At 45.7% G+C, this 25,417-nt stretch overlaps 1 protein-coding gene across 1 annotated transcript in view; it reads left to right on the top strand.

Annotated features, from left to right (window-relative positions):
* FAM171A1 (family with sequence similarity 171 member A1) overlaps positions 1-22,222 on the top strand; it is a 163,098-nt gene extending 140,876 nt beyond the window's left edge. Inside the window, exons 6-8 of the mRNA XM_032162904.2 lie at positions 12,635-12,751; positions 17,599-17,713; positions 19,125-22,222. Of these exons, the coding sequence (XP_032018795.1) occupies positions 12,635-12,751; positions 17,599-17,713; positions 19,125-20,811 (1,919 nt within the window). The 3' untranslated portion in view covers positions 20,812-22,222. The remainder of the gene's footprint in view (positions 1-12,634; positions 12,752-17,598; positions 17,714-19,124) is intronic.
* The last annotated feature ends 3,195 nt before the right edge of the window (positions 22,223-25,417 follow it).

The following is a 25,417-nucleotide window of genomic DNA, read 5'->3' as shown; positions in this document are numbered from 1 at the left end:
TGTTCCCAAGCCTCTTGCTGTAGCTTCTCCCAGTCTGTGGAGCGTACTCTCGTTTAAAACAAATTTCTGCTTTCGTTGCCTTACTTGTGCGTTTTGTCCAATTCTTTGTTCAAAACGCCAAGAACCTGGGCAGCTACCCTCAACGGGTAACAATATGTCATCAGGTACACCATTAAGTTGATGTTTTTAATTCGAAATTTATTTTGAAACTGTAGCTTTGTTTCTTGTTTCGTTTGTAAGTTTGTTTTGGTTTTATACTTTTGTATGAGCTATAATCTCTTTTATATTAGCCTTCACTTAACACATGATTTTTTAAAAGAAGATCAACACTTTGTATGTTTGTTTTTTTTCCTTTCGAATGTAGTTTTGTGCGTTCATCATGCCTGAAACTTCTCAAATTCTGTAAATGTTAGGGGAGGGCCTGTCCTTGGGCAAATTACTAATGTCTCTGGACCTCATGCTTCTGGCCTCAAATATGAGATCTGTAAAATCTCCCTTCCAAGGTTGCATAAGACCTAAGTGTAATCATTTACATAAAGCACCTAGTACACTGCCAGCCATGTATCACATTTTTGATGTCGTGGTTCTTTTTTTTTTTTTTTTTTTTGTGAAATGGAGTCTTGTTCTGTCACCCAGCTGGAATGCAGTGGCACAATGTCGGCTCACTGCAACCTCTGACTCCCTGGTTCAAGCGATTCTCCTGCCTCAGCCTCCTGAATAGCTGGGATTATAGGCATGTGCCACCATGCCCAGCTACTTTTTGTATTTTTAGTAGAGATGGGGTTTCACCACATTGGCCACGATGGTCTTGATCTCCTGACCTCGTGATCCACCTGCCTCGGCCTCCCAAAGTGCTGGGATTACAGGCGTCAGCCACCGCTCCCAGCCCCCCCAAAAAAAAAGTTTTCATCTATTCATTCTTAGCTGAGCTTATCCATTAGAAAAACAGGTATTCCTATAAACCAACATTTTACACCATTATTCCCAAAGCAACCCTGGAGGTGGGGGACTCCCGTCTTTATCAGAAAGGAACTTTAGCTCAGTAGAGTTGAGTGTTTCCCACACTCATGGGACATCCTAGGGAAGGGGGAGATACAAAACATGATTTCTTCAGACTCCAAATCCCCTTCCTTTCCCAGTTTATCAGATTTTTGTGGATTCCTGCTTCAATGTCAAGACTTAATGTTGCTGAATAGAATAATGGGCTGATCTGGGAATGCAGAACAACCACCCATTCCCAGATGTGTTTTGTTTGGTCCGTACAGTTCGTTTGGGGATATTTGTTTGTTGTGTTTGAATTTACTGCCAACATTAAAAAATGGGAAGATTTCCCATGGAATTCTATTTGTGGCTTCACTTAGGGAAAAAAAAAAAATCAAACAGTTCCTTCAGTCAGCAAATATTTATTGAACATCTTCTTTGTGCCAGACGTTACTCTGCTGTATGCTCTTGGGATAAAATAATGGCAAAACAAGCTGGGGAAGGGCCCTATAATTGCAAAGCTGTTGTTCTAGAAGAAGGAGACCGACAATGAGCTAGTTTATTTCAGATGGCAGAGAAACAATTAAGCAGAATGATGGTGGAGAGAGTCATTAGCTGGTCAGAGCCTTTGGAGAAGTGACATTTGAGCTGAGATCCTAACAACACCCAGAATCCTAATGTGGGCTTATCTCGGGGACAGGACATCCCTGGCAGGAACAATGGTCAGTGCAGAGGTCTGAAGCTTGGAACCAGCCAGGTCACTAAGCCACACATCCCTCTAGGCAAGGACACAATGGCGTCTGTAGGCATTTGAAATTTTTGTTGCTGTTGTTATTTTGACATGATCTCACTTTGTCACCCAGGCTAGAGTGTAGTGGCATGACCATGGCTCACTGCAGCCTCAAGCTCCTGGGCTCAAGCGAACCTCCTGCCTCAGCCTCCTAAGTAGCTGAGACTACAGGCACCTGCCACCATGGCCCGGCTAATTTTTTTATTTTTTATTTTTTGTAGAGATGTGGTCTTGCTGTGTTGCCAGGGCTGATCTTAAACTCCTAGGCACAAGAGACCCTGCCACCTAGGCTTCCCAAAGTGCTGAGATTGCCAGCATGAGCCACCACACCCAGCCATCTGTGGGCATTTGAGTGCGCTGACCCCTGGCCTATAGTCTGACAAGTGACCAGATTCCTTCTTGAATACATCAGAAATATTTCTGAAGTTGCTTCAAGCACTGGCCACCTAGTGAACGCGCTACAGCCACATGGTCGGAAATGGCATTAGGGCATTTTGCAGGTGGGGCAATTCTGCCTGACAGAGTTGCCACACCCACAGAAGGGCAAATAATTTAGAGAGGCGTTGCTACTCGGAGTGAGATCTGCTGATGAACAGCACCTGCATCACCCAGAGCTCGTTAGAACTGCGTTCTCAGGGCTGTGCACGGTGGCTCTACACCTGTAGTCCCAGCATTTTGAGAAGGCAAGGTGAGAAGATCGCTAGAACTCAAGAGTTTGAGATCTGCTCAGGTAACGTAGCAAGACCCCATCTCTATAAAAAATAAAAATGTAGCCAGGCATGGTGGCGGGTGTCTGTGGTCCTAGCTACTCGGAAGGCTGAGGTGGGAAGATCACTTGAGCCAGGAGGTCGAAGCTGCAGTGAGCTGTGATTGCACCACTGCACTCCAGCCTGGGTGATAGAGAACCTGCCTCAAACAAAATAAAATAAAATAAAATAAGAATTGCCTTCTCAGGCTTTCCTCCAGACCTCTGGATCAGAACCTGCACTTAGCAAGATCTCTGTGTCAACAAGCTCTTTAGCAAGCATCCTACCACATGTCTCCAGATTTGTAATTTCTCCGTTATGAGAATGCCCAGTTATTCTCTGCAAATTATCTGTTATGCTGTCTTTCGTTTTGAGGATTTTTCCAATGCAGGGGACTAATGGCTGTGCCACCCACAATCCTTGTGTGCTCCCCACCCAGTCCCTTCTGACATATAATTGCAAGATGGGTATTGGCCTCAGTGGGTAATGAACAAAATTTCTCTCCAGATGGGGCTAATTAGCTTGTATTCTGACCTACTTTCAGGAAATGTATATATATCTATTGTAAATTCAGAAGTCTCTCATTAAATTTTATTAATGCTATTATGTATCCTAATACCTCTAGCTATCTATTTAAGGAATAAGCTTCCTATAAGTCTGTCAGCATTTTGTGGTTTCCCATAACTGCTTCTTTCCTAAAAGTTGTTTCAGTAAGTCTTATGATAGCTCAGCTAAAGCTTAAAGAAAAAAAAAATCAGTTGCTTAAATTTAAGAATCTTTCTCAAAAACTACCCTAAAAATACCCAGGGAATGTGTTGCAGCTGAATACAGTCATCGTGTTAATTTCTAATATTCAACACATTCATGATTTCATGCTTCAAACAGAAGGTCGTTGGTTACAATGAGTTGCCCTTAATTTTATTCTTGTTTAAACCAGTCCTGAAATGTACTTGCCCACAGCTATGAGAATCCAACCATCTGCACATAACTTTTGCTCTTCAGTTTGATTGCTTTCAACAAGAATGATTAGATAATTGACCACCGGGCAAATACTTTGCTATACAATTAACAAGGAATGTTTACTCCTGACATATTTCATGGAAAAACAATTCCAAAGAAGGAAACCTAGCTACTCAAAGCCATAGATTTAGTATGGAAAAAAAGAGGACTACCCCACAGTGTCATAAATGTAGAAATTGTCACTGTTACTGCCATACTGAAGAATGTAGTTTAAGGGCTGATGGCTTTTTATTTGATTTTAATGTGATTCTATGCTGATTTTGTTAAAGCACACAATAACATAGACTTAAGTATTGATAATTCTATATATACAGTTGGTAGAAACTATGGAGATTATTGCTTAATGCAGATGAAAGCCCTAGGAAGCAAGTCATCTGTTTTCTAGAGAAATCTAACATGTTCAGGGATCTGGAAAGGCCTGATGGTGATGATGATGACGATGTTGATGATGATGACGATGGTGATGGTGATGATGGTGATGATAGTGATGGTGATGATGATGATGGTGATGGTGATGGTGATGGTGGTGATGGTGATGGTGGTGATGGTGATGATGGTGATGGGGGTGACAATGGTGATGATGGTGTGATGGTGATGGTGATGGCGATGGTGATGATGGTGATGGGGGTGACATTGGTGATGATGGTGATGGTGATGATGGTGATGGGGTGACAATGGTGATGATGGTGATGGTGACAATGATGGTGGTGACGATGGTGATGATGGTGGTGACGATGATGATGATGATGATAAGTGTTTGCCGTGGATCTGAGAGGTGCATACCTCTTAAGAAGATTATTCCTCAAACGAGCTAGTGCTCACTCCATGCTAATTATTCATCACCAGAGCCATGACAGCCCAAGAAAGCTAGTGATTAGGCAGAGCCCACAGATGAAAAGTGAAACAACAGCAGGTTCCCCAATCCGAGACTGTGCCTGCTCCAGCACAAGTGACCTTGCCCCCCATCCTTAATGTTCCCAAATCCTTCACAGTGCAAACGTAGCTGTAGGAGTAGAAATGGCTATGTTTCACAGTGTGGATGATCACATCTTCATTGATAGAGCTTTTGGCAATGGGATTTCTGAGTGGCTGTGGAATTTCTTTCTGAGTCCCAGCTTATAGACCTAGTAGAATTCACTGCAGCCTCTTTCTGGAAAAATACATCCATTAGAATACATTAGCTGCAAGAAGTAAAGTACCCAGCTACAGGCGCTTAAATGACGAGGCCATTTAGTGTTTACATGACAAAGAAACATGAGGCAGGTGGCTCTAGGATTGCACCAGTGGTTCAGCGATGTCACAGGGACGTTCAGCACCTCTTCTATGTCATCCTCAGCGTGTCCTCAGAGGACATGACTAGGAAGTGGCAGACTTGGATATCACATTTAGGGTCATGTCAATCCAGGGAAGTCATCTGTATGGTCCATTGACCTTTCGTACTGCTGGGTGTTTGTTTATCTGCCCAGTGTTCTGAGGTCTGACATGCTAACAAATCTCAGCATAAGAACAGTCACTTGGGCTGGCGCGGGGCACACGCCTGCAACCCCAGCACCTTGGGAGGAAGAGGCAGGAGGATCACTTGAGCCCAGGAGTTTGCGACCAGCCTGAGAAGCATGGTGAAACCCCATCTCTACTAAAAAATACAAAAATCAGCCAGATGTAGTGGTGCATGCCTGTAGTCCCAGCTACTCGGGAGGCTGAAGTGGGAGGATCGCTTGAGCCCAGGAACCAGAGGTTGCAGTGAGCCAAGATAGCAACACTGCACTCCAGCCTGAATGACAGAGCAAGACCCAGTCTCTTAAAAAAAAAAAAAAAAAAAAAAAATACTCCCACTTTGTTCTTGTACTTTGGCTAATCTCTTTCTCAAAAAGAGATTTTAAGAATCTCTTCATATGTGAGTTTCAGGTACGATCTTTTCAAAATCAGTAGTGCTTGTAATATCCGGTCTGTCTGCTTCTTACCCAATGGTGAGAAGGTAATTAGCTGCTACGGGGGAGTTTCCAGGCAGAATAAATGTGCCAAACAGGAAAAGCCAGGTAACTGTGAGCTCCTTAGGCCATATTCAAATTAGACATTGTTTTGGGCCATTTTTCATATTTTAGAGTTCTTTTCTCTTTTGATGGCCATTTGTTAAATTTTTGAACTCACTTTTCTTTATACTTTGCAAATAAAAGTAGATTTCATTACTGGTTGGTAACCAAGCAGGAAAGCAGCACACTTGGTGATTGCTGGGAGACAGCATCAGATCTTGCAGGACACATCTTTTCCTGCCTGTCAGTTGTTATGTGTAATAATCATTGTAGTTAAATGTAGCTTCCAAATTAAGAATGCATGATGCTTTATACCCAATGAACCTTGCCAGCTGGATGCATTACTCATTTTCAAAAAATTAGTAAGATAGTTCAACAAATTGTTTATACTTGAAAATATCTCTGAGTCTTTCCGTTGTGTAAAGCCTAACTCTAAAGAAGGATACTTCAAGGTGGGCATGGTGACTGATGCCTATAATCCCAACGCTTTGGGAGGCCAAGGCAGGAGGATCACTTGGGTCCAGAAGTTCAAGGCCATCCTGGGCAATATATTGACACTGTCTCTACAAAAAATACCAAAGTTAGTTGGGCATGGTAGCACGTGCCTGTAGTCTCAGCTACTTGGGAGGCTGAGATGGGAGGATCCCTTGAGCACAGGAGGTTGAGGCTACAGTGAGCCATGATTGCACCACTGCCCTCCAGCTGGGTGACAGAACAAGACCCTGTCTCAAAAGAACAACAACAACAAAAAAAAAATGGCAATTCAGACAAAAACTGACCTGAGAGTGTGGTGTGGAAGAAAACAATACTGAACTTGGATTTCAAATATCACTATTCTGGCCGGGTGCAGTGGCCCATGCCTATAATCCCTACACTTAGGGAGGCCAAGGGGGGCGGATCACTTGAGGTAAGGAGTTCGAGACCAGCCTGGCCAACATGGTGAAACTCCATTTCTATTAAAAATACAAAAAATTAGCTGGTTGTGGTGGCAGGTGCCTGTAATCCCAGCTACTCAGGAGGCTGAGGCAGGTGAGTCACTTGAACCCAGGAGGCAGAGGTTGCAGTGAGCTGAGATTACACCACTGCACTCCAGCCTGGGCAACAGAGTGAGACTCTAAAAAGAAAAAAAAAAAAATATATATATATATATAATCACTGTTCCATATCTGATTTTGTCCACCTGTCCCTCACACTGCCTGTGTATCTTATTTCAGACAGAACTGTAACAAGGTTGTGTGTTTCCCAATAGCATACAGCTCCAGGTGGGAAGCTGGGGGGTGGTTGGTGGTGGGGGAGCAGAGTTGATAACAGAACACTGATAATAAGTTATAAGGAAGAAAGAAAAGGGAAATAAACATGAGAGCAGGCGGGAGTATTCAGCACAGGAGCAAACAACTTATAATCCCCACCTCTGTATTCTTAAGGACATTCATATGTCAGAACCTAGCATTGTAGTTGATCATAATTATGACCCTGAGGGATCATGCAAAGTCAAAATTGTATTCACATTCACAGAGCAGGAGGAAATGATGCTTTTTAGAATTTTTATAAATGGCCTTTTCAAGTTTGGGCATAGAGTCAGGTTATATAGAAGAGTAGCTCCCAGATGGTTCAGGAGGTGTCCTGGGGATGGCTGTGGTGGGGGTTGGGGGGACATCTCTTTGCCCTCATGCAGGGAAGCTTACCTTTTATCTGTTTCATATATTAGTTTCTGCCTAAGAATCCATTAAAGAGGGGGTTCAAATGCTTTAAAAACTATTTGACAATCAATGATCTAGAAATTTCAGTAACGCAGAATTTCATCCTTCGATGATGCCGGAGAGATCACCTTGTAACCTTCACACACATTCAGTCCCGGTAACAGGCCCAGCCATAGGCATTGATTGGAACAGAGAAGCACATGTCATTGTCCAGCCACCTCCTAAAATGCCTGCTGCACGACCAGGTTGGCGCAGCTACAGTGGTGTGGTCTCTGCAGGAAGAAGCCCGGGTTTCTGCAGCGAGGCAGGAGGAGGCTGTAGAGTCCTGCCTGCCTTCACCACATGACGTTGCCTTGAGTCTGCAAGTCCCAGCAGTCACCTCAGCTGCTTGCTTGTGCAGAGGACACTAAGAGGCAGTGGTAAGCCCCTGGAAGAGGCTGGGAAGGGCAGAAAGAGAAGCTCAGGGTGAAGGGGGCTTAAGCAGGTAGCCCAGCTGGGCTGCTGTCACATCAGACCCCAAGAAGACAGGCTTAAGCAGGAGAGCCCTCTGGGCAGATGTCCTCACCCGGGAGCATCCCAAGGCCTCCATGCTCAGGGGCAGGTGGGCTGACTTGAGAGGCCTTGCAGTGGAGCTTTCTTTGGTCCGTGCAGCAGGAACAACCTGGTTCCTCCCTTGCTCTGTCTCAGCAGTGCCCGAGGCTCTCACCGCGTGATGAAAGGGCACCCTTCCTGGTTGTAACACCCAGAGATCCCATATTCAGCAGAAGAGACTTTGCAGATGCCTGTGTGCTCTGCCATCCGGTACCACCAGTAAAGAATCCTGGCCCTGGTGCCTGCTGCTCCAGTGGTGAAACTGTCTGTGTCCCACAGTGGCATCATGATTCTGCCGTGAGAAGCGTGTGTTTCTAGTACACAATTTGCTAATTCTCGTACTCTCTGGAGCTTATTTCCTCCCAGAAAACACGGAAAGCATGAAATGCTTTTGCCAGTAACAGCATGATTGTTGAATCCCCAAAGAGTGTCACACTTTAGCCATGGGAGGCTCTTCCCCAGCTGGTTCTGTTCCCTTTAGTTTGAAAGGGCAGCATCCCAGGTATGGTCACACTGCCATGGGGATATCCTTCCCTGTCTACTGCACCCAACCTTTCACAGGTTACCAGATATTATTTTTTGATTGCACCTGTAGCTTCCACTCATCCTGAAGTTCTCTGGAGTTCCTACTCTATGCATGTCTCTAGGTGCTGAGAAGAAAACAAAAGGAACGCAAGACACAGGCCACACCCATGGAGTTTACAATCTGAGAAAGGAGATAAGACTGAGGGCCACAGGCTAGCCACGGAAGGCAACGTGTGTTTTTGGCAAATGGATGATGCAGTAACACTTGCCCAGGATGTGCCGAGACACGGAAGACCCATGTGTCCTAGAAAGTCCTCTGGAAAAACACTGGGCTTGATTTGAATCTTGAAAGACTGGGTAGATTTTTGGAAGAGAGAAAAGCTATATGAGGTTGGAGCTACATTTGCAGGCAAAGTCGCAGAATGGGTAGAGGTGTGCATTGTGAAGACTGCCTGGCAGGAACTAAAGAGGACGTTGGGGACTGTATTAGTCTGTTTTCACACTGCTGATAAAGACATACCTGAGACTGGGAAATTTATAAAGAAAAAGAGGTTTAATAGACTCACAGTTCCACATGGCTGGGGAGGCCTCACAATCATGGCGGAAGGCAAAAGGCACATCTTACATGGTGGCAGGCAAGAGAGAAAACTTGCAAAGGGAAACTCCCCCTTATAAAACCATTAGATCTCCTGAGACTTATTCACTATCACAAGAATAGCATAGGAAAGACCCGCCCCATGATGCAGTTTTCTCCCACCAGGTGCCTCCCACAACACGCAGGAATTGTGGGAGCTACAATTCAAGATGAGATCTGGGTGGGGACACAGCCAAACCCTATGGGGGTAGAAGAGGGGAAGGAGGTGGGAGAAGCTCCAACCATGTGTGCCTCCAATTCCAGGTCCCCCCATGGCCTCCTGCAGCAATTGGGGTGTGAAGCTCGTCCCAGATGGATGCCAAACTCCTTTCCAGCCCGGGCACAGCTGCTCCGTCCTGTTCACCCGAGACCTCCATGCTCCCATCCCCACTTCCATCCTCACATGTCATCCATGCCCACCACGCCAGGCCTTTGTGCACACTGATCCCTGGGCAGAATGTCCTCCTCCTCTTTCTCCTGGCTCACACCCTGCTCCATCTCTCCCCATCACTGACAACCCCTGCCTGTTCATCAAAACTAAACTCATCTCAAGCCTTCTACACCCACCCCAGGTGACCCTCCAAGCAGCTATGTCTTCTTCAGCCAGTGGACTTTCTGGCCTCCACCAGCACCACTGCTGGACTGCAGGCCCTCCAGAGTGAACTTGGGAACGCATTAGTCTGGTGGGGTCTGTATATGTGGTCACCCACTACGCTTGTCCCAAATGTAATGTGGAGGTTTTTTTCCTTTTTTCTTTTTTCTTTTCTTTTTTTTTTTTGAGAAAGAGTCTTGCTCTGTCGCCCAGGCTGGAGTGCAGTGGTGCAATCTCGGCTCACTGCAACCTCCGCCTCGCAGGTTCAAGTGATTCTCCTGCCTCAGCCTCCCCGGTTGCTGGAATTATAGGTGTGAGCCACCACACCCAGCTAATTTTCGTAGTTTTAGTAGAGATGGGATTTTGCTGTGGTGCACAGACTGGTCTCAAACTCCTGACCTCAAGTGATCCACCAGCCTCAGCCTCCCAAAGTGCTGGGATTACAGGCATGAGCCACCACCCCCAGCCAATGTGGAGCTATTTTTTAAAGTCTGTTTCAATTGATTATTGTGTGTTATAGAAGGGAAAGGCAACTTAGGGAGAAAGGCAGGAGAAAGGCAGGTGTGCACTCATGAATGAGCAGGACTTACTCTGCTTCCAGCTCTCACCCTCTGGGTCACGTTTAGCCTAACCCAGAATCTGCTCTGTTTGACGAGCAGTGACTCAACAATCTAATGTGGGGAAAACAGCAAACCAAAGAATGCACAGCCATTTCCTGGCTGATGCAGAGAGGCTGAGAGCATCACTATAGTGGGCCAGCTCTGGGGAGGGGATACGATGTGTAAGTCATGAGCTGAACGGGCGCCAAGCCTGGAGCGGGAGTAGGAGCAGTCGTAAACATTCTCTACCTTCGAGAAAGCTTTCCTACCATCAGAGAAAACCTTTTTCTTACTTTTTAAAATTATTTTTTGTAGAGATGGGGTCTCACTCTGTTGCCCAGGCTGGTCTCGAACTCCTGTCTTCAAGTGATCCTCCCACCTTGACCTCCCAAAGTGCTGGGATTATAGGCATGAGCCACCATGCCCAGTCCCTTTTCCTCAATGTGTCAAACATCTTACGTTGTCGCTCCCCTAGTACAGTAGCCCTGTAGAACAGAGTGATCTCTAGGAGGGTGTGCTTCGGGAAATGGACCAGGACCGGGCATCCCTGCCCTCATACCCGTTTGCAAAACCTTGCTTACATTCTGCTCTTTCTGGAGCCCAAACCAGCTGGTGCAGTAATCCAGCCTGTGGCATGGGAAGGGGGAGATGCCAAGCCCTCGCTGGTGCCTGACCTGTCCCACCTGCCCACTGTGTGCCACTGCCGTGTGAGCAGAGGAGCGGCTGCCAGGGGAGGTATCACCGAGGGCATCTTTCTACCCACTGCATTTGAATGTTGCTATGGCAACTGATAAGGCCTCGAAGCAGCCCAAGTATTGTTTCTTTCTTCAGGGGGAATAAAAATCCATTACCGCCACCTCTGCATGAGGCGTGTAGCTAAGCGAGGCAAGCATTTGGGTAGAATAGAGGCAGGAGTCACAGGATGATGACTGGGTCAAAGATGAACTACATATACAATGGTGATCCCATAAGATTATAATTCTGTATTTTTACTGTACCTTTTCCATGTTTAGATACACAGATACTTCCCATTGTGTGACAGTGGCCTATGGTATTCAGTGCAGTCACATGATGTATGGGTTTGTAGCCTAGGAGCAGTGGGTTAGACCGTGTGGCCCAGGTGTGTAGGAGGCAGTACCATCTAGGTTTGCATAAGGACACTCTACGATGTTTGCACAGCGATGAACAATGCATTTTCAGAATGTATCCCTGTTAAATGACGCATGCCTGCATTTGGTGCACAGCTGATCTATTTAGGCCTTAGAGCCACAGGGTCGCCCACGTGGCCATTTCAGGTGAGGGTGATTATAGGAGAGAGGTGAGCTGCCCAGGAGCCCTGTGGATGCCGGGACATCTCCATGCTGATAGGTCGGAGTGGGTGCGGGGGCCGTCTAGAGGTTCGCCCAGCCTCTCCCTGGCGTTCTGCCCACAGCTACCATCGCAGGCCTCAGAGCAAGGCTCTCTGCAGGTGAGCCCAGGAAAAGGCATCCATTTTTGGCTGGGAAATAGCCCAACAACCTCGGGCAAGTTCATCCTCTTCAATGAGTTTGCTCCTAGAAACTTCACAAAGTAAAAATGCAATCAAATGCTGGGAAGGTTTCTAGGAAATGCAGCCTGGTAGAGCAGAAGAAATAGCACAGCCTTGAGGTCAGGCAGCCCCAGGTTCTATCCCACTCTGCTCCTGGCCACCAAGAGGCCTTGGAAAAGTTTTCTAACTCACCAGTCTTCAGTGTTGTGGTGAGAATTATAGATGGTGTATTGTAAGACATGTGTGCTGCGAATAGCTAGTGCATAGCAGGTGCTCGTTACTTTCAAATGCTAGCTAAAGTAATAACTGGAAGATGCAGCAGGGACCTTGATGTATTTGGTGTTTCCCAGCATTGGAACAAACTGGAAGCTTTTAAAAATGCTCACCGAAGCCAGGGTTACTGGGTGAGAATTTGCAAAGATGGGATGAAGGGATCTATTTTTTCAAAACACCCCTAGGTAATTCTGATATAGCCAGTCTGCAGTTCTGGATAGAAAAGTTGCTTAAGGACAAAGAGCTTGAATGGAGCCAGATTTCCCCCTCTCTTTTCACTCCGACTAGCCCCCATCATGCTGCCTTTATTCTGCTTCTGAGTTCCAAAGGCTTCTGCTAAAATCATCTGTGTTTGGAAGCAGGGGTGTTTGATAAAGTGGCTGAAAGTAATTTAATTGAGAAGGCAAAAGAACGCTAAAGTTGCTTATCTTTCCCTGAAAGGAAATTGAAAAGAATTTCTCCAGAAAGCTGCTTGGGGTCCCTAGATGACACTTTGGCCATCTTGGTTATCTTATAGGTCATAAACATGACATTTAAGATATTTAAGATGACTTTTACAACATGCTCAAGCCTTACAAAGGAGCTTGGTGTGCTTGTAGCTAACATCTCTTTCTCAATTCCACAGGAACGTGGCTGAAGAGCGGTCTGGGTCTTGTGCACCAGGAAGGCAGCCAGCTGACGTGGACATACATTGCCCCCCAGTTGGGGTACTGGGTGGCTGCCATGTCCCCTCCCATCCCAGGTAACACGGAGCCAACACTTGCGATGATGCGGATCAGTTGCTTTGGTCTTTGAGGGTTCAGGCTAAGTATGCTTTTGAAAATAACTTCAGCAGGGTGATCACATCTTGTTCAAAAATGGTTAAAAGTCTGAAAATGAAATGATGTAAAGAAGGTATTTCGCGGGAGGCAGGGGACTTCTGGTTGGAAGTCTTCCATCTAGGGTAAGAATAATGCATAGAAAATAGTCTTGAGTGGCTGTTTTGTTCAGACAGCTGCCATAGGGAATTCTTCATCAAAAGCCCACAGAGACCAGCAAGACCTCCTCCCTCATTCCTGAAACAGCTGTGGCCTGGTATAGGCACACATGTAGGGAAAAGCACTCCACAGAGATGCTAGCGGGAAGTCACCATTGGGGGCAAAAAGCCTGGTGGGGCATTTCCAAAATGGCTTAAACGCAAACCAGTTGCTTTGTGTCTGCGAGAGTCTTCCCCTCCATTTAGGATATGTGCATTAATGCATATCTTTCAGAATGTGACTAATAGTTTATTTTTTTAACCTATGTTACCCCCATAAATATTCTAGAATTGTTGTGGGGTTTTTTTGTTTTGTTTTGTTTTGTTTTCAAAATGGTCATCTCAGGAGAATTATTTCCAGCAATAGCTTCTGTTGCTCAAGCTGCCTTTAGAATCTATATTACTTGGACTGCCTTCTGCCTTCATTAGTAAATCTCTTCCTTGGTGGCAAATCTTTATGCTCCAATGGCAAACCTTTATGATTTTTCTTTTTAAAGACATCTGAAAGTCATGCACATTCAAGACTGGTGAATAAAGTAGGTGACTTAGCTAGGTCGAAATGTGCTGTGATTAAAAGGTGTCTCTTGTAAATGAACCATGAAGGCAGTTCTAAAATGAAAGTTCAAATATTTTAGCAATGGAATTATCACTGGAATTAGCACTTAGACTCACAAAGTAACTGATTTGATGGAGGTCTTTCCTAAACAGGTGTGGAAAAATGTGTTACAATGACTTTATATCACCATACTAAGAAAATTTACACTTCACATCTGTTTTAAGCGTAATGTGTTTCCCTTAGCCAGGCGTGGTGGCTAACACCTGTAATCCCAGCACTTTGGGAGGCCAAGGAGGGTGGATCAGGAGGTCAGGAGATTGAGACCATCCTGGCCAACGTGGTGAAACCCCATCTCTACTCAAAATACAAAAATTAGCTGGGCGTGGTGGCACACGCCTGTAGTCCCAGCTACTTGGGAGGCTGAGGCAGGAGAATCGCTTGAACCCGGGAGGCAGAGGTTGCGGTGAGCCGAGATCATGCCACTGCACTCCAGCCTGGGCGACAGAGCAAGACACCATCTCAAAAAAAAAAAAAAAAAGAGTAATGCGTTTCCCTTGATGCTATTGTTTTTGTAGTGATATAAGCATGAACCACACACAGAAATGCCCCATTCTCTGAATCTGAAATACATAGATTATGACTGAAGAGGAACAAAGGAAGGAAAAGAAACGTCTTAAGTACCAAAATAAATGCCATAAAGCCCACGCGTTAGAATGAACTTTAATTTGAGATGTATTTCAAACACTCTCAGCCATCAGTTTTCCCATCATGCAGTAGATCAGTGTATGTCAGTATATGCTTTTGTTTTTTTGTGTGTTTTGGTTTCGTTGTTGTTGTTTGTTTGTTTTTTTGAGACAGAGTTTTGTTCTTGTTGCCCAGGCTGGAGTGCAATGGCATGATCTCAGCTCATTGCCACCTCCGCCTCCTGGGTTTAAGCGATTATCCTGCCTCAGACTCCGGAGTAGCTGAGATTACATGTGTCCGCTGCCACACCTGGCTAATTTTGTATTTTAGTAGAGACAGGGTTTCACCGTGTTGGTCAGGGTGGTCTTGAACTTCTGACCTCAGGTGATCCACCCACCTCAGCCTCCCAAAGTGCTGAAATTACAGGCATGAGCCACTGCGCCCAGCTAGTGTATGCTTTTGTAAGGCAGCATGAAGGAACTGCCAGACGTAGCTCGCCTGAGAGCTTCCTAGCAGTGAAGGAAGAGACTCAAGGCTATAAAAAGCATACACAGGCCAGGGCATGGTAGCTCACGCCTGTAATCCCAGCACTTTGGGAGGCAAGGCAGGATGATCTCTTGAGCCCAGGAGTTCAAGACCAGCCTGGGCAACACAGCAAGACCCCATCTCTAAAAAAAATTTTTTTAAATTAGCCAGTGATGGTAGCATTCACCTGTAATCCCAGTTTCTTGAGAGGCTGAGGCAGGAGGATCCCATGAGCTCAGGAGTTCAAGGCTGCAGTGAGCTATGATCATGCCACTGCACTCCAGCCTAGGTGACAGAGTGAGACCCCATCTCAAAAATAACACAAAGCATACCCACTACAGCCTCTGATGGTATTTAATGTGGGGATACATATGTCAGTTATCTCACAACCCACCTTTATTACAACAAATTATACTAATATTGGGCTTTCATGAACTCAAAAGCAACATCAAAATAATTTGGGATATGTTCCTTAACTCCTTGAAGTGAAGTATAGCTGTGAATTTTATAAAGAACTGTACTGGCAGAGATTAAAACAATAATGCTGGCCAGGCGCGGTGGCTCACACCTGTAATCCCAGGACTTTGGGAGGCCAAGGTGGGCGAATCATGAGGTCAGGAGATCAAGACCATCCTGGCTAACACGTTGAAACCCTGTCTCTACTAAAAATACAAAAAATTTGCCAGGCATGGTGGCACACGCCTGCAGTCCCAGCTCCTCGGGAGGCTGAGGCAGGAGAATTGCTCAAACCTGGGAGGCAGAGGTTGCAGTGAGCCCAGATCGTGCCACTGCACTCCAGCCTGAATGACAGAGTGAGACTCCATCTCAAAACAAAACAAAACAAAAAAATAATGTTTTGAGTACTTAAAGGACGAAGCATCAGTATTTGGAAATACTTTTATGTGTACCCTAAGTTTCTTGGTGACTCCTGACAAAGCTTTGCTACATCCGTGGAAATTGTCTTTGCATGAAAAAGTTGTTTCTCTGGGCTGGATGCGATGGCTCACGCCTGTAATCCCAGCACTTTGGGAGGACGAGGCAGGTGGATGACGAGGTCAGGAGTTCGAGACCAGCCTGGCCAATATGGTGAAACCCCATCTCTACTTACAAAAATTAGCCAGGCATGGTGGCGGGCGCCTATAATCCCAGCTACTCAGGAGGCTGAGGCAGGAGAATCACTTAAACCCGGGAGGCAGAGGTTACAATGAGCTGAGATCGCACCACTGCACTCTAGCCTGGGTGACAGAGCAAAGACTCCGTCTCAAAAAAAAAAAAAAAAAAAATTGTTTCTCTGAACAAGTAAGCCAGTATCTAATTGTCAGTTATTTCTCCAATTTTTGTAAACTTTAACCCCTTCTCGCACTCCACTGAAGTAATTACATCTGAAAGAGAATGGTGTTTCTTGTGAATTTAAGTAACATCACTATTTTCAAAAACTGGTAAGTCTTGGGTTTATCTAGGTCTTAAATTAGGAGATTTGTCCCCTTAAGAATATTTTTAAAGAAATCTATGTCTTAGAATATCAAAAATCAAAAATAAGCAAATGGGTGTCTGTGGTGTTTAATAATCATAACCATGCTACCCTGAAATAATATGAGGCCAGTTCATTTCGACCCATGTATTCATACACTGCCAGGAAACTCGGACACCAATAAATACCTAAATATTGGAATGTGGGGAGGTTTTTGTTGTTGATCTGTTGTTAGTAACATTAAGATAGATTTGTACTACTGTGGAACATAAAATATGAGTTAAGCTACCTCTTAGGATTTTTTACAACATAAACTTAAAATATTTTTATCTTTGGTAACCTTACGTATAAGTTCTAAAGAGATCTGTGGCCATGTAAGGTTAGCTATTTTGAAAAGGCATTGTAGAGAGAGATCTTGTTTTTAAAGATGGATATCATTTTAGTCATATTTGATACCTGTATTAAGTTTTAAAAGTTGCTGACTTTTTTAAGTCACAGGAAGTTTATGTCATACATTTAAACTGATTCATTTGGGCTAAGGGCTCTCCAGACAGTAACGATTGACTGCCCGGGAAAGGCGAGTATAAAACTTTGTAGGTTTTTTTTTCCCTGCAGTATAAAATTCCCAGATAGTCAGGCCATCTTTCTGAAGGTGAGAGTCGCAGTCATTATACCGTCATGCATTCATCTTCTTGTATGAAAAGGTCACATGGTTGGGCACAGTGGCTCATGCCTATAATCCCAGCACTTTGGTAGGCCAAGGCGGGTGGATTGCTTGAACTCAGGAGTTCAAGACCCACCTGGGCAACTTAGTGAGAGCACTGCCTCTAAAAAAATATACAGAAATTAGCCAGGTGTGGTGGTGTGTGCCTGTCGTCCCAGCTATTCTGGAGGCTGAGGCAGGAGGATTGATGGAGCCCAGGAGGTCAAGACTACAGTAAGCCATGATTGCATCACTGTGCTCCAGCCTGGGTGACAGAATGAGACCCTGTCTCAAAAAAAAAAAAAATTAAAATTAAAAGGTCATGTATTTCAAATGCAGCACGTGCTACCAAGTGTGGCTCACTTCTCCGCTTAGGAGGGGCCCTTGACGTAACCACATCTCGTCTTTGAGCATTCCAAGTTCTCTTGGCCATGGGAGCTTCCATAAGAGTCATGCTAATCACTAATGCAATGCTGGTGGTACCCCAAGTGCGTGATCCAAGGGTGTTTTCCTCTGACCACTGCTCTATGCCCCAGCCAAGAAGAGTAAGCACCAGACACTGCGTTCTCAATGAATGATCCCTCTTTTGAGTTAAAGGTGTTCAAAACTCTAAATGCCATTTTCTGACCTTCTAGGTCCCGTTGTAACACAGGACATTACCACGTATCACACGGTGTTTCTTTTGGCCATTTTAGGAGGAATGGCTTTCATACTTTTGGTTTTGCTGTGTCTCCTTTTATATTATTGCAGGTAAAGTGTTACCATTTTGGCAATATCTTTTTTAATTCACAATTTCTTGGGCAATTGATACTTAGAAGCATTGATATGGAGGTGGTTTTTTTTTTTAATTTTTCTAAATTGAAGTACTTTTTCTTCCCATGAAAAAGTAAGAACTCACATTTGTGATCTAAGTTGCAACTTAACAAATAGTATGTGTAAAGCATGCTGCGTGGATAACATTGCTTAGAAGGGGAGTTATGAAAAAGAGTTTAACAGTGGTCATATGATTTATTCAGAGTATTCCTGAACACTGGTTAAGAGATGATACTCTCAAGGGCAAAGCAGAACTCTTCTTCTTTGGGCCAGGGACGTTGGCTCACACCTGTAATCCCAGCACTTTAGGAGGCCAAGGTGGGCGGATCACTTGAGGTCAGAAGTTCGAGACCAGCCTGGCCAACATGGTGAAACTCTGTTTCTACCAAAAATACAAAAATTAGCTGAGCATGGTGGCACACGCCTATAATCCCAGCTACTTGGGAGGCTGAGGCAGGAGAATTGCTTGGACCCAGAAGGCGGAGGTTGCAGTGAGCCAAGATTGCACCACTGTACTCCAGCCTGGGCAACAGAGCAAGACTCCATCTCAAAAAAGAAATTATTCTTGTTTAGATGCTGTGTCTGTTCAGTTTGCAAGAATATTTGTTGTCAACTCTTGAGTAACCCCTTTGAAATAAGTAACTTGGCTTATAAAAGCCTCTAAGTTTAGCTATTTTAAAAAAGGCATTATAGAGGAAAAATTTTCTTTTTAAAAATACAAAGCATTTTAGTCACGTTTGACACTCTTTAATAAGTTGTTGACTTTTTTAAGTCATAGAAAAATGTATGTCATACATTTAATTCATTTAGGCAAAGGGCTCTGCAGACAGTGAAAGATGAAATCTCTGGATTATCCTACTCTAATGAGGGTAAAATAAGGATAAGAGCCAGGCATGGTGGCCTAGCATTTTGGGAGGCTGAAGGGGGAGGATTGCTTGAGGCCAGGAGTTTAAGACCAGCCTGGGCAACACAGGGAGACCCCATCTCTACAAAAAACTAAAAGTCAAAAAGTAGCTGGGGATGGTGGCATGTGCCTGCGGTCCCAGCTGCTCGGGAGGTTGAGGTGGGAGGATCACTTGAGCCCACGAGGTCAAGGCTGCAGTGAGCTATGATCATACCACTGCACTCCAACCTGGGCCACAGAGCAAGACGCTGTCTCAAAAAAAAAAAAAAAAAAAAAAAAAAAAAAAGGACAGGGTGTAGGGTGAGAAGGCTTTTGGCTGTTGCTGACTTGTTTTGTCTTGTCTCTCCCCATGGAAATTGAGAATTAGGATTTTACCTGAAACTTGAAACTTTTCCATTGTGAGAATCACTAATCTTTGGCTTTGGATTGTGTCTTCGGGCACAGGAGGAAGTGCTTGAAACCTCGTCAGCACCACAGAAAACTGCAGCTCCCTGCAGGACTGGAGAGTTCCAAAAGAGACCAGTCCACGTCCATGTCACACATCAACTTGCTGTTTTCACGCCGAGCGTCAGAATTCCCTGGCCCGCTGTCCGTCACCAGCCACGGCCGCCCCGAGGCCCCCGGCACGAAGGAGCTGATGAGTGGAGTCCATTTGGAAATGATGTCTCCGGGTGGCGAAGGGGACCTGCACACCCCCATGCTCAAGCTCTCCTACAGCACCTCCCAGGAATTTAGCTCCCGGGAGGAGCTCCTCTCTTGCAAGGAAGAGGATAAAAGCCAGATCTCCTTTGATAACCTCACGCCAAGTGGGACGCTGGGGAAAGACTACCATAAGTCAGTGGAGGTTTTTCCCTTAAAGGCAAGAAAATCTATGGAAAGAGAAGGCTACGAGTCCTCCGGCAATGATGACTACAGGGGTAGTTACAACACCGTGCTCCCACAGCCTTTATTTGAAAAGCAGGACAGAGAAGGTCCAGCCTCCACGGGAAGCAAACTCACCATTCAGGAACATCTGTACCCCGCGCCTTCATCGCCTGAGAAAGAACAGCTGCTGGACCGCAGACCCACTGAATGTATGATGTCGCGATCAGTAGATCACCTCGAGAGACCTACGTCCTTCCCACGGCCCGGCCAGTTAATCTGCTGCAGTTCTGTCGACCAGGTCAATGACAGCGTTTACAGGAAAGTACTGCCCGCCTTGGTCATCCCAGCTCATTATATGAAGCTCCCCGGGGACCACTCCTATGTCAGCCAGCCCCTGGTCGTCCCGGCTGATCAGCAGCTTGAGATAGAAAGACTACAGGCTGAGCTGTCCAATCCCCATGCCGGGATCTTCCCACACCCGTCCTCACAGATCCAGCCCCAACCCCTGTCTTCCCAGGCCATCTCTCAGCAGCACCTGCAGGACGCGGGCACCCGGGAGTGGAGCCCTCAGAACGCATCCATGTCGGAGTCTCTCTCCATCCCAGCTTCCCTGAACGATGCGGCTTTGGCTCAGATGAACAGTGAGGTGCAGCTCCTGACTGAAAAGGCGCTGATGGAGCTTGGGGGTGGGAAGCCGCTTCCGCACCCCCGGGCGTGGTTCGTCTCCTTGGATGGCAGGTCCAACGCTCACGTTAGACATTCATACATTGATCTCCAAAGAGCTGGAAGGAATGGAAGTAATGATGCCAGTTTGGACTCTGGCGTAGATATGAATGAACCAAAATCAGCCCGGAAGGGAAGGGGAGATGCTTTGTCTCTGCAGCAGAGCTACCCGCCCGTCCAAGAGCACCAGCACAAAGAGCCTCGAGCCCCAGACAGCACGGCCTACACGCAGCTCGTGTACCTGGATGACGTGGAACAGAGTGGCAGCGAGTGTGGGACCACAGTCTGTACCCCCGAGGACAGTGCCCTGCGATGCTTGCTGGAGGGGTCGAGTCGGAGAAGTGGTGGCCAGCTGCCCAGCCTGCAGGAGGAGACGACCAGACGGACTGCAGGTGCCCCCCCGGAGCCAGCAGCCAGCCCCCACCAGAGAAGATCTGCCCACGAGGAAGAGGAAGACGATGATGATGATGACCAAGGAGAAGATAAGAAAAGCCCCTGGCAGAAACGGGAGGAGAGGCCCCTGATGGCGTTTAACATTAAATGAGCTATCGCAGACCCACCTGACTGTGGAATAGAAAATTGCCAAATATCCTTTCTCATGGAAGCGCGTACCCGTTCGTGGAGGAAACGGAACGGCAGCCCCGCCGTGGAACGGACGTGGATGTTTACTGCATTCCTGTTTGCCGTGTAAATGTTAGAAAGGAATTAAAGTTATTACTCGGAATAAAGGATGACTTTGGCGGTGTCCAGATGTCCTTCCAGGGACTTGGCGTATCCGCCGCCAGGGACATTAAGAAACCACACGTGATGTCGCTATGCTCTAACGATCACCTCAGTTCTCCCTCCGATTCTGGGAACAGATGAAACTTTTTGCATCGCTTGAGTCATTTTTGTCACAATAATCCTACTGTGAAGCTGTCGTTGAGAACTTAGGTTGGCACGTAGCGTCTCAAGGTATGCGTTCTCTCAAAGGAAAGCTATGCATCGCTGCTTCGTTGTCTGATTTTGCTTAGAGTTTGCTTTGGTTAGGTTGCGTTTTGGGGTTTGCCTTTTTTGGTCGTCGCTTAAATGCAATTTGGTTGTAAAGATTTGATTCCTTTGTGTTCATCTGTTCTGCTTCTCAGCGGTCCATCTCAGCATCTCCCTTCAGGAACCGCTGAGTGTCCTCTCTTAACATCCAAGCCTTTTAATGAAATCGTACTGAAATCTGTATCCGCTAAGAGTCCTCCAATCCTGATCCCATTAACTCCAAGTGCCTTTTTTACAGTGACAACAGACAGTCCCTCGCTTTTTGTTGTTGTTGGTTTTCTTAACCCCTTTAATGGAACTGCCTGGATTTTATACAGTTATTAAAGGATGTCCCTTTTGCTTTAAACTGCATGCTGCCAAGTGCCATTTGGGGTCAGCATCCTCATTTCAACACAGTGTGCTCTCTAGTTATCATGTGTAACGTGGGTTCTGTTTAGCGAAGATAGACTAGAGGACACATTAGAGATGCCCTTCCCTGCTCCATCCCTGTGGCACCATTATGGTTTTTTGGCTGTTTGTATATACGGTTACGTATTAACTCTGGAATCCTATGGGCTCATCTTGCTCACCCAACGTGGGAGTCTGGTTTGAGCAAGTGAGCTGAATGTGACTATTAAAAAAAATTAAAAAAAAAAAAAAAGAAAATCTTATGTACTATCCAAAAGTGCCAGAATGACTCTTCTGTGCATTCTTCTTAAAGAGCTGCTTGGTTATCCAAAAATGAAAATTCAAAATAAACTCTGAAGAAAAGGAAAACTGTCCTTGTGGTCATTTGAATTCATTCTGAGTCATTATCTGTTTCAAAGTTGTTATTAAGACTTTGTCGGGCCAAGCATGGTGACTCACACCTGTAATCCCAGCACTTTGGGAGGCCGAAGCGGGAGGATCACTTGAGCTCAGGATCACATGAGCCCATCTCTACAAAAAAAAATTTTTTTTAATTACCTGGTTGTAGTGGCTCATGCCTGTAGTCCCCACTACTTGAGAGGCTGAGGTGGGAGGATGGTACTACTGCACTCCAACCTGGGTAAGAGAGCGGATCCTTTCTTAAAAAAAAAAAAAAATGTCTTTGCCATTGTTTCCTTGGCGGCAGTCTGCAATGCAGTTGTCAGACTTGTATTTGGAGACCCACCACCTAGACACCTAGGAATTTCCTCTAGGGTTAAAATCTATAAAAATCCACCTTTGTCTGTAGTTTCGTTCAAGAACACCAAATAACATTTTGCTGTGTTTCAGGTAATGAGAGATGTCTGCACTTAACAAGAATCTGATGTTTTATGGTCAGTATTGCTCCATCTTGGAAGAGCTTCAAGAATGATCAGAATCCTCCCAGATGTGTAAAACTATTCATCAAAATAAAATCATTAATGGAGGTGTCGGGACATAACTGGCAAAAATAAATTAAGCCAGCTATGTTTACAGTCAACAAAATCAGTATTTGTGAATTCCATGCAGGCAGAGAACGAATCATGGTGGTTTTAATGACTTTCATTCTCAAGTGGTGATGTTGCCTGTTTGGCTTTTAAGGGGGAAAATAGTTGAGCAAGTCCTTGACAGTGGGACAGCTAGCCAGATGGGAGCCTGGGGGCCTAAGGAGTGAGACGCCCTTTGCGCGGGAGTGGACATCTCACCAGTAGGTGGCAGGGGCATCCTTGCAGACGTGGCTGAGACTCCAGGGAGAAGGCGTTGGTCAGCTCCCCTGAAAAGAATAAGGAAGTTGCTCCTCCAGGAAAATCCAGGGCCAGACCTAGGTGAGGAGAGGCAAGGGAGGAAGTGCCGGAAGACTTCTCTGCTGTCACTGACCCCAGTCCTTTGCGGCTCTAAGGTTGCCGCCAATGGAATCACCTCCTTAAAAGGTCAGTTTCTAGCAGAGCCTCATTTAATGTATGTTACCTGGGAAAATCAGGTAGCACATTAACTGTAAGCGCTGATCCTGAGAGATCTGGCAGGAAGATGGGGGTGGAGAAGGCTGCTTTGCTGACTCCTCATTAGGTGAGACTCACCTGGATGGGCCCTGATGTATTAAGCAGCCAGCAGCAGTCACAGCATGCCGTGTGCCGAGGACAACAAGCAGGTGGGTTTGCAGAAGGGCAACTGGGTCGGCTGAAAATTTTTATCACATTTTAATAGTTGTCCAAACTGGGGTTCAGGGCTTCTCATTTTCTCAGGGTGCCAGTGCTGATCACTAGAGTGGGATTCTCTGAATGCAGCACTGTGGCCACAGACTTTACACATTTATCCTCTCTCTCTCCACGGAGGGTGGGGGGGTCAGTATGTCACAGTATTCCAAATCAGTTACATGCTCTAAAGGACCACAGCCATCAAAGGCATCTTGCTCCCGCCCCCTAGTGGTGAGTTTTCCCCACCTGTGACGGTTTAGTCCAGACACACAGGGCCACTCTGGGAAAGTAGGGGTGGGCATGCACAGGGGTGAATCTGCCACTGGATCTGTCCCCCAGGTGAGGTGGGTGGAGAGAAGGGGACTGAGGTTCCCGGAGTCTCTACCTGGAAACAATATATTGGAAACAATCATTGCATTCAATCCTCAAAATCTTTCAAGGAAGGAATGTTTATTCTTTGTTTTGCACTTAAGTTGAGGCTTAGTGGTTAAGTAATTGAGGTCACTCAGCTAGAAACAGTGGTGCACGGCTTAAACAGCCAGCTCTCTGGAAGTGAATGCACTTAAATTATAAATGTCCCTGATAAAGGATGTATAGGACACAACTTACAAATGGAATACATAATAATCTGTATAATGAAATACATAAGGCTGGGTGCGGCAGCTCAGGCCTGTAATCCCAGCACTTTGGGAGGCTGAGGTGAGTGGATCTCTTAAGGTCAGGAGTTCAAGACCAGCCTGGGCAACATGGTGAATCCCTGTCTCCACTAAAAATACAAAAATTAGCTGGGTGTGGTGGCGGGTGCCTGTAATCCCAGCTACTCGGGAGGCTGAGGCAGGAGAATCACTTGAACCTGGGAGGCGGAGGTTGCAGTGAGCCGAGATCACACCATTGCACTCCAGCCTGGGCGACAGAGCGAGACTCTGTCTCAAAAAAATAAATAAATACATACATAATATTCCGTTGTAAATTCCCTTTGATGATTGGTTCTCGCAATGCTTTCATAGATTTTGTCATTGCCAGTCTTGTTACGATTGACAAGAGTGTAGCTCTGACATGATTTTGTCTTTTTTTTTGAGACGGAATCTCACTCTGTCACCCAAGTTGGAGTGCAGTGGCACGATCTCGGCTCACTGCAACCTCCACCTCCCAGGTTCAAGCGATTATCCTGCTCAGCCTCCTGAGTAGCTGGTGTACCACCATGCCCAGATAATTTTTGTATTTTTTTTAGTAGAGATGGGGCGTCACCATGTTGGCCAGGCTGGTCTCGAACTCCTGACCTCAAGTGATCCACCCACCTTGGCCTCCCAAAGTGCTGGGATTACAGGCGTGAGCCACCACACCTGGCCTCATTTTGTCATTTTATTGTATTAATGATTAAGGTGACATTGAAACCCCCTCAGAATGTCATTTGTTCATCAGTCATGGAGTGACTACTTTGCTGAATCAGTATTCAGCAGTTTTTGAATACTGGAACATTTCCTCAACTTTTTGTATTATTTGCAATATAATGGCTCCAGGTATGATACAGTTTTAAGGTGAATCTGCGTCATTAACATTGTCTAGGTTTAAGAAAGTGATGGAGAAAATCAACAAATCAAGCCCCAATGTGTAGCATTTGCCAATTTGCATAGTGTAAATCCTCCCAGTGTGGTCAATTACAAGTAACTAGGGTGACCTGAGTCACTGCACACAAGAGTTGGGAAGAGATCCGTGGTAGCATAGTTCTATTTCCACTAAACAGATACAAGGCAGGGAAATAACCTCAGATAATAAAATACACAGTTGATCCTCGGTATGCATGGATTCCATCTCTGCGAATTTCTACTTGCTAGTTTTAGCAAGTAAAAACCTAAACTACAACTAGCAAGTAGAAATTCGCAAAGACGGGGCCGGGCGTGGTGGCTCACGCTTGTAATCCCAGCACTTTGGGAGGACGAGGCGGGCGGATCACGAGGTCAGGAGATCGAGACCACGGTGAAACCCCGTCTCTACTAAAAA

The sequence above is a fragment of the Hylobates moloch genome, unplaced genomic scaffold (assembly GCF_009828535.3).
Source record: "Hylobates moloch isolate HMO894 unplaced genomic scaffold, HMol_V3 SCAFFOLD_2, whole genome shotgun sequence".
Classification (NCBI taxonomy): domain Eukaryota; kingdom Metazoa; phylum Chordata; class Mammalia; order Primates; family Hylobatidae; genus Hylobates; species Hylobates moloch.
Note: the sequence above shows the minus strand (reverse complement) of the source record. Positions and strands in the feature narration are given on the sequence as shown.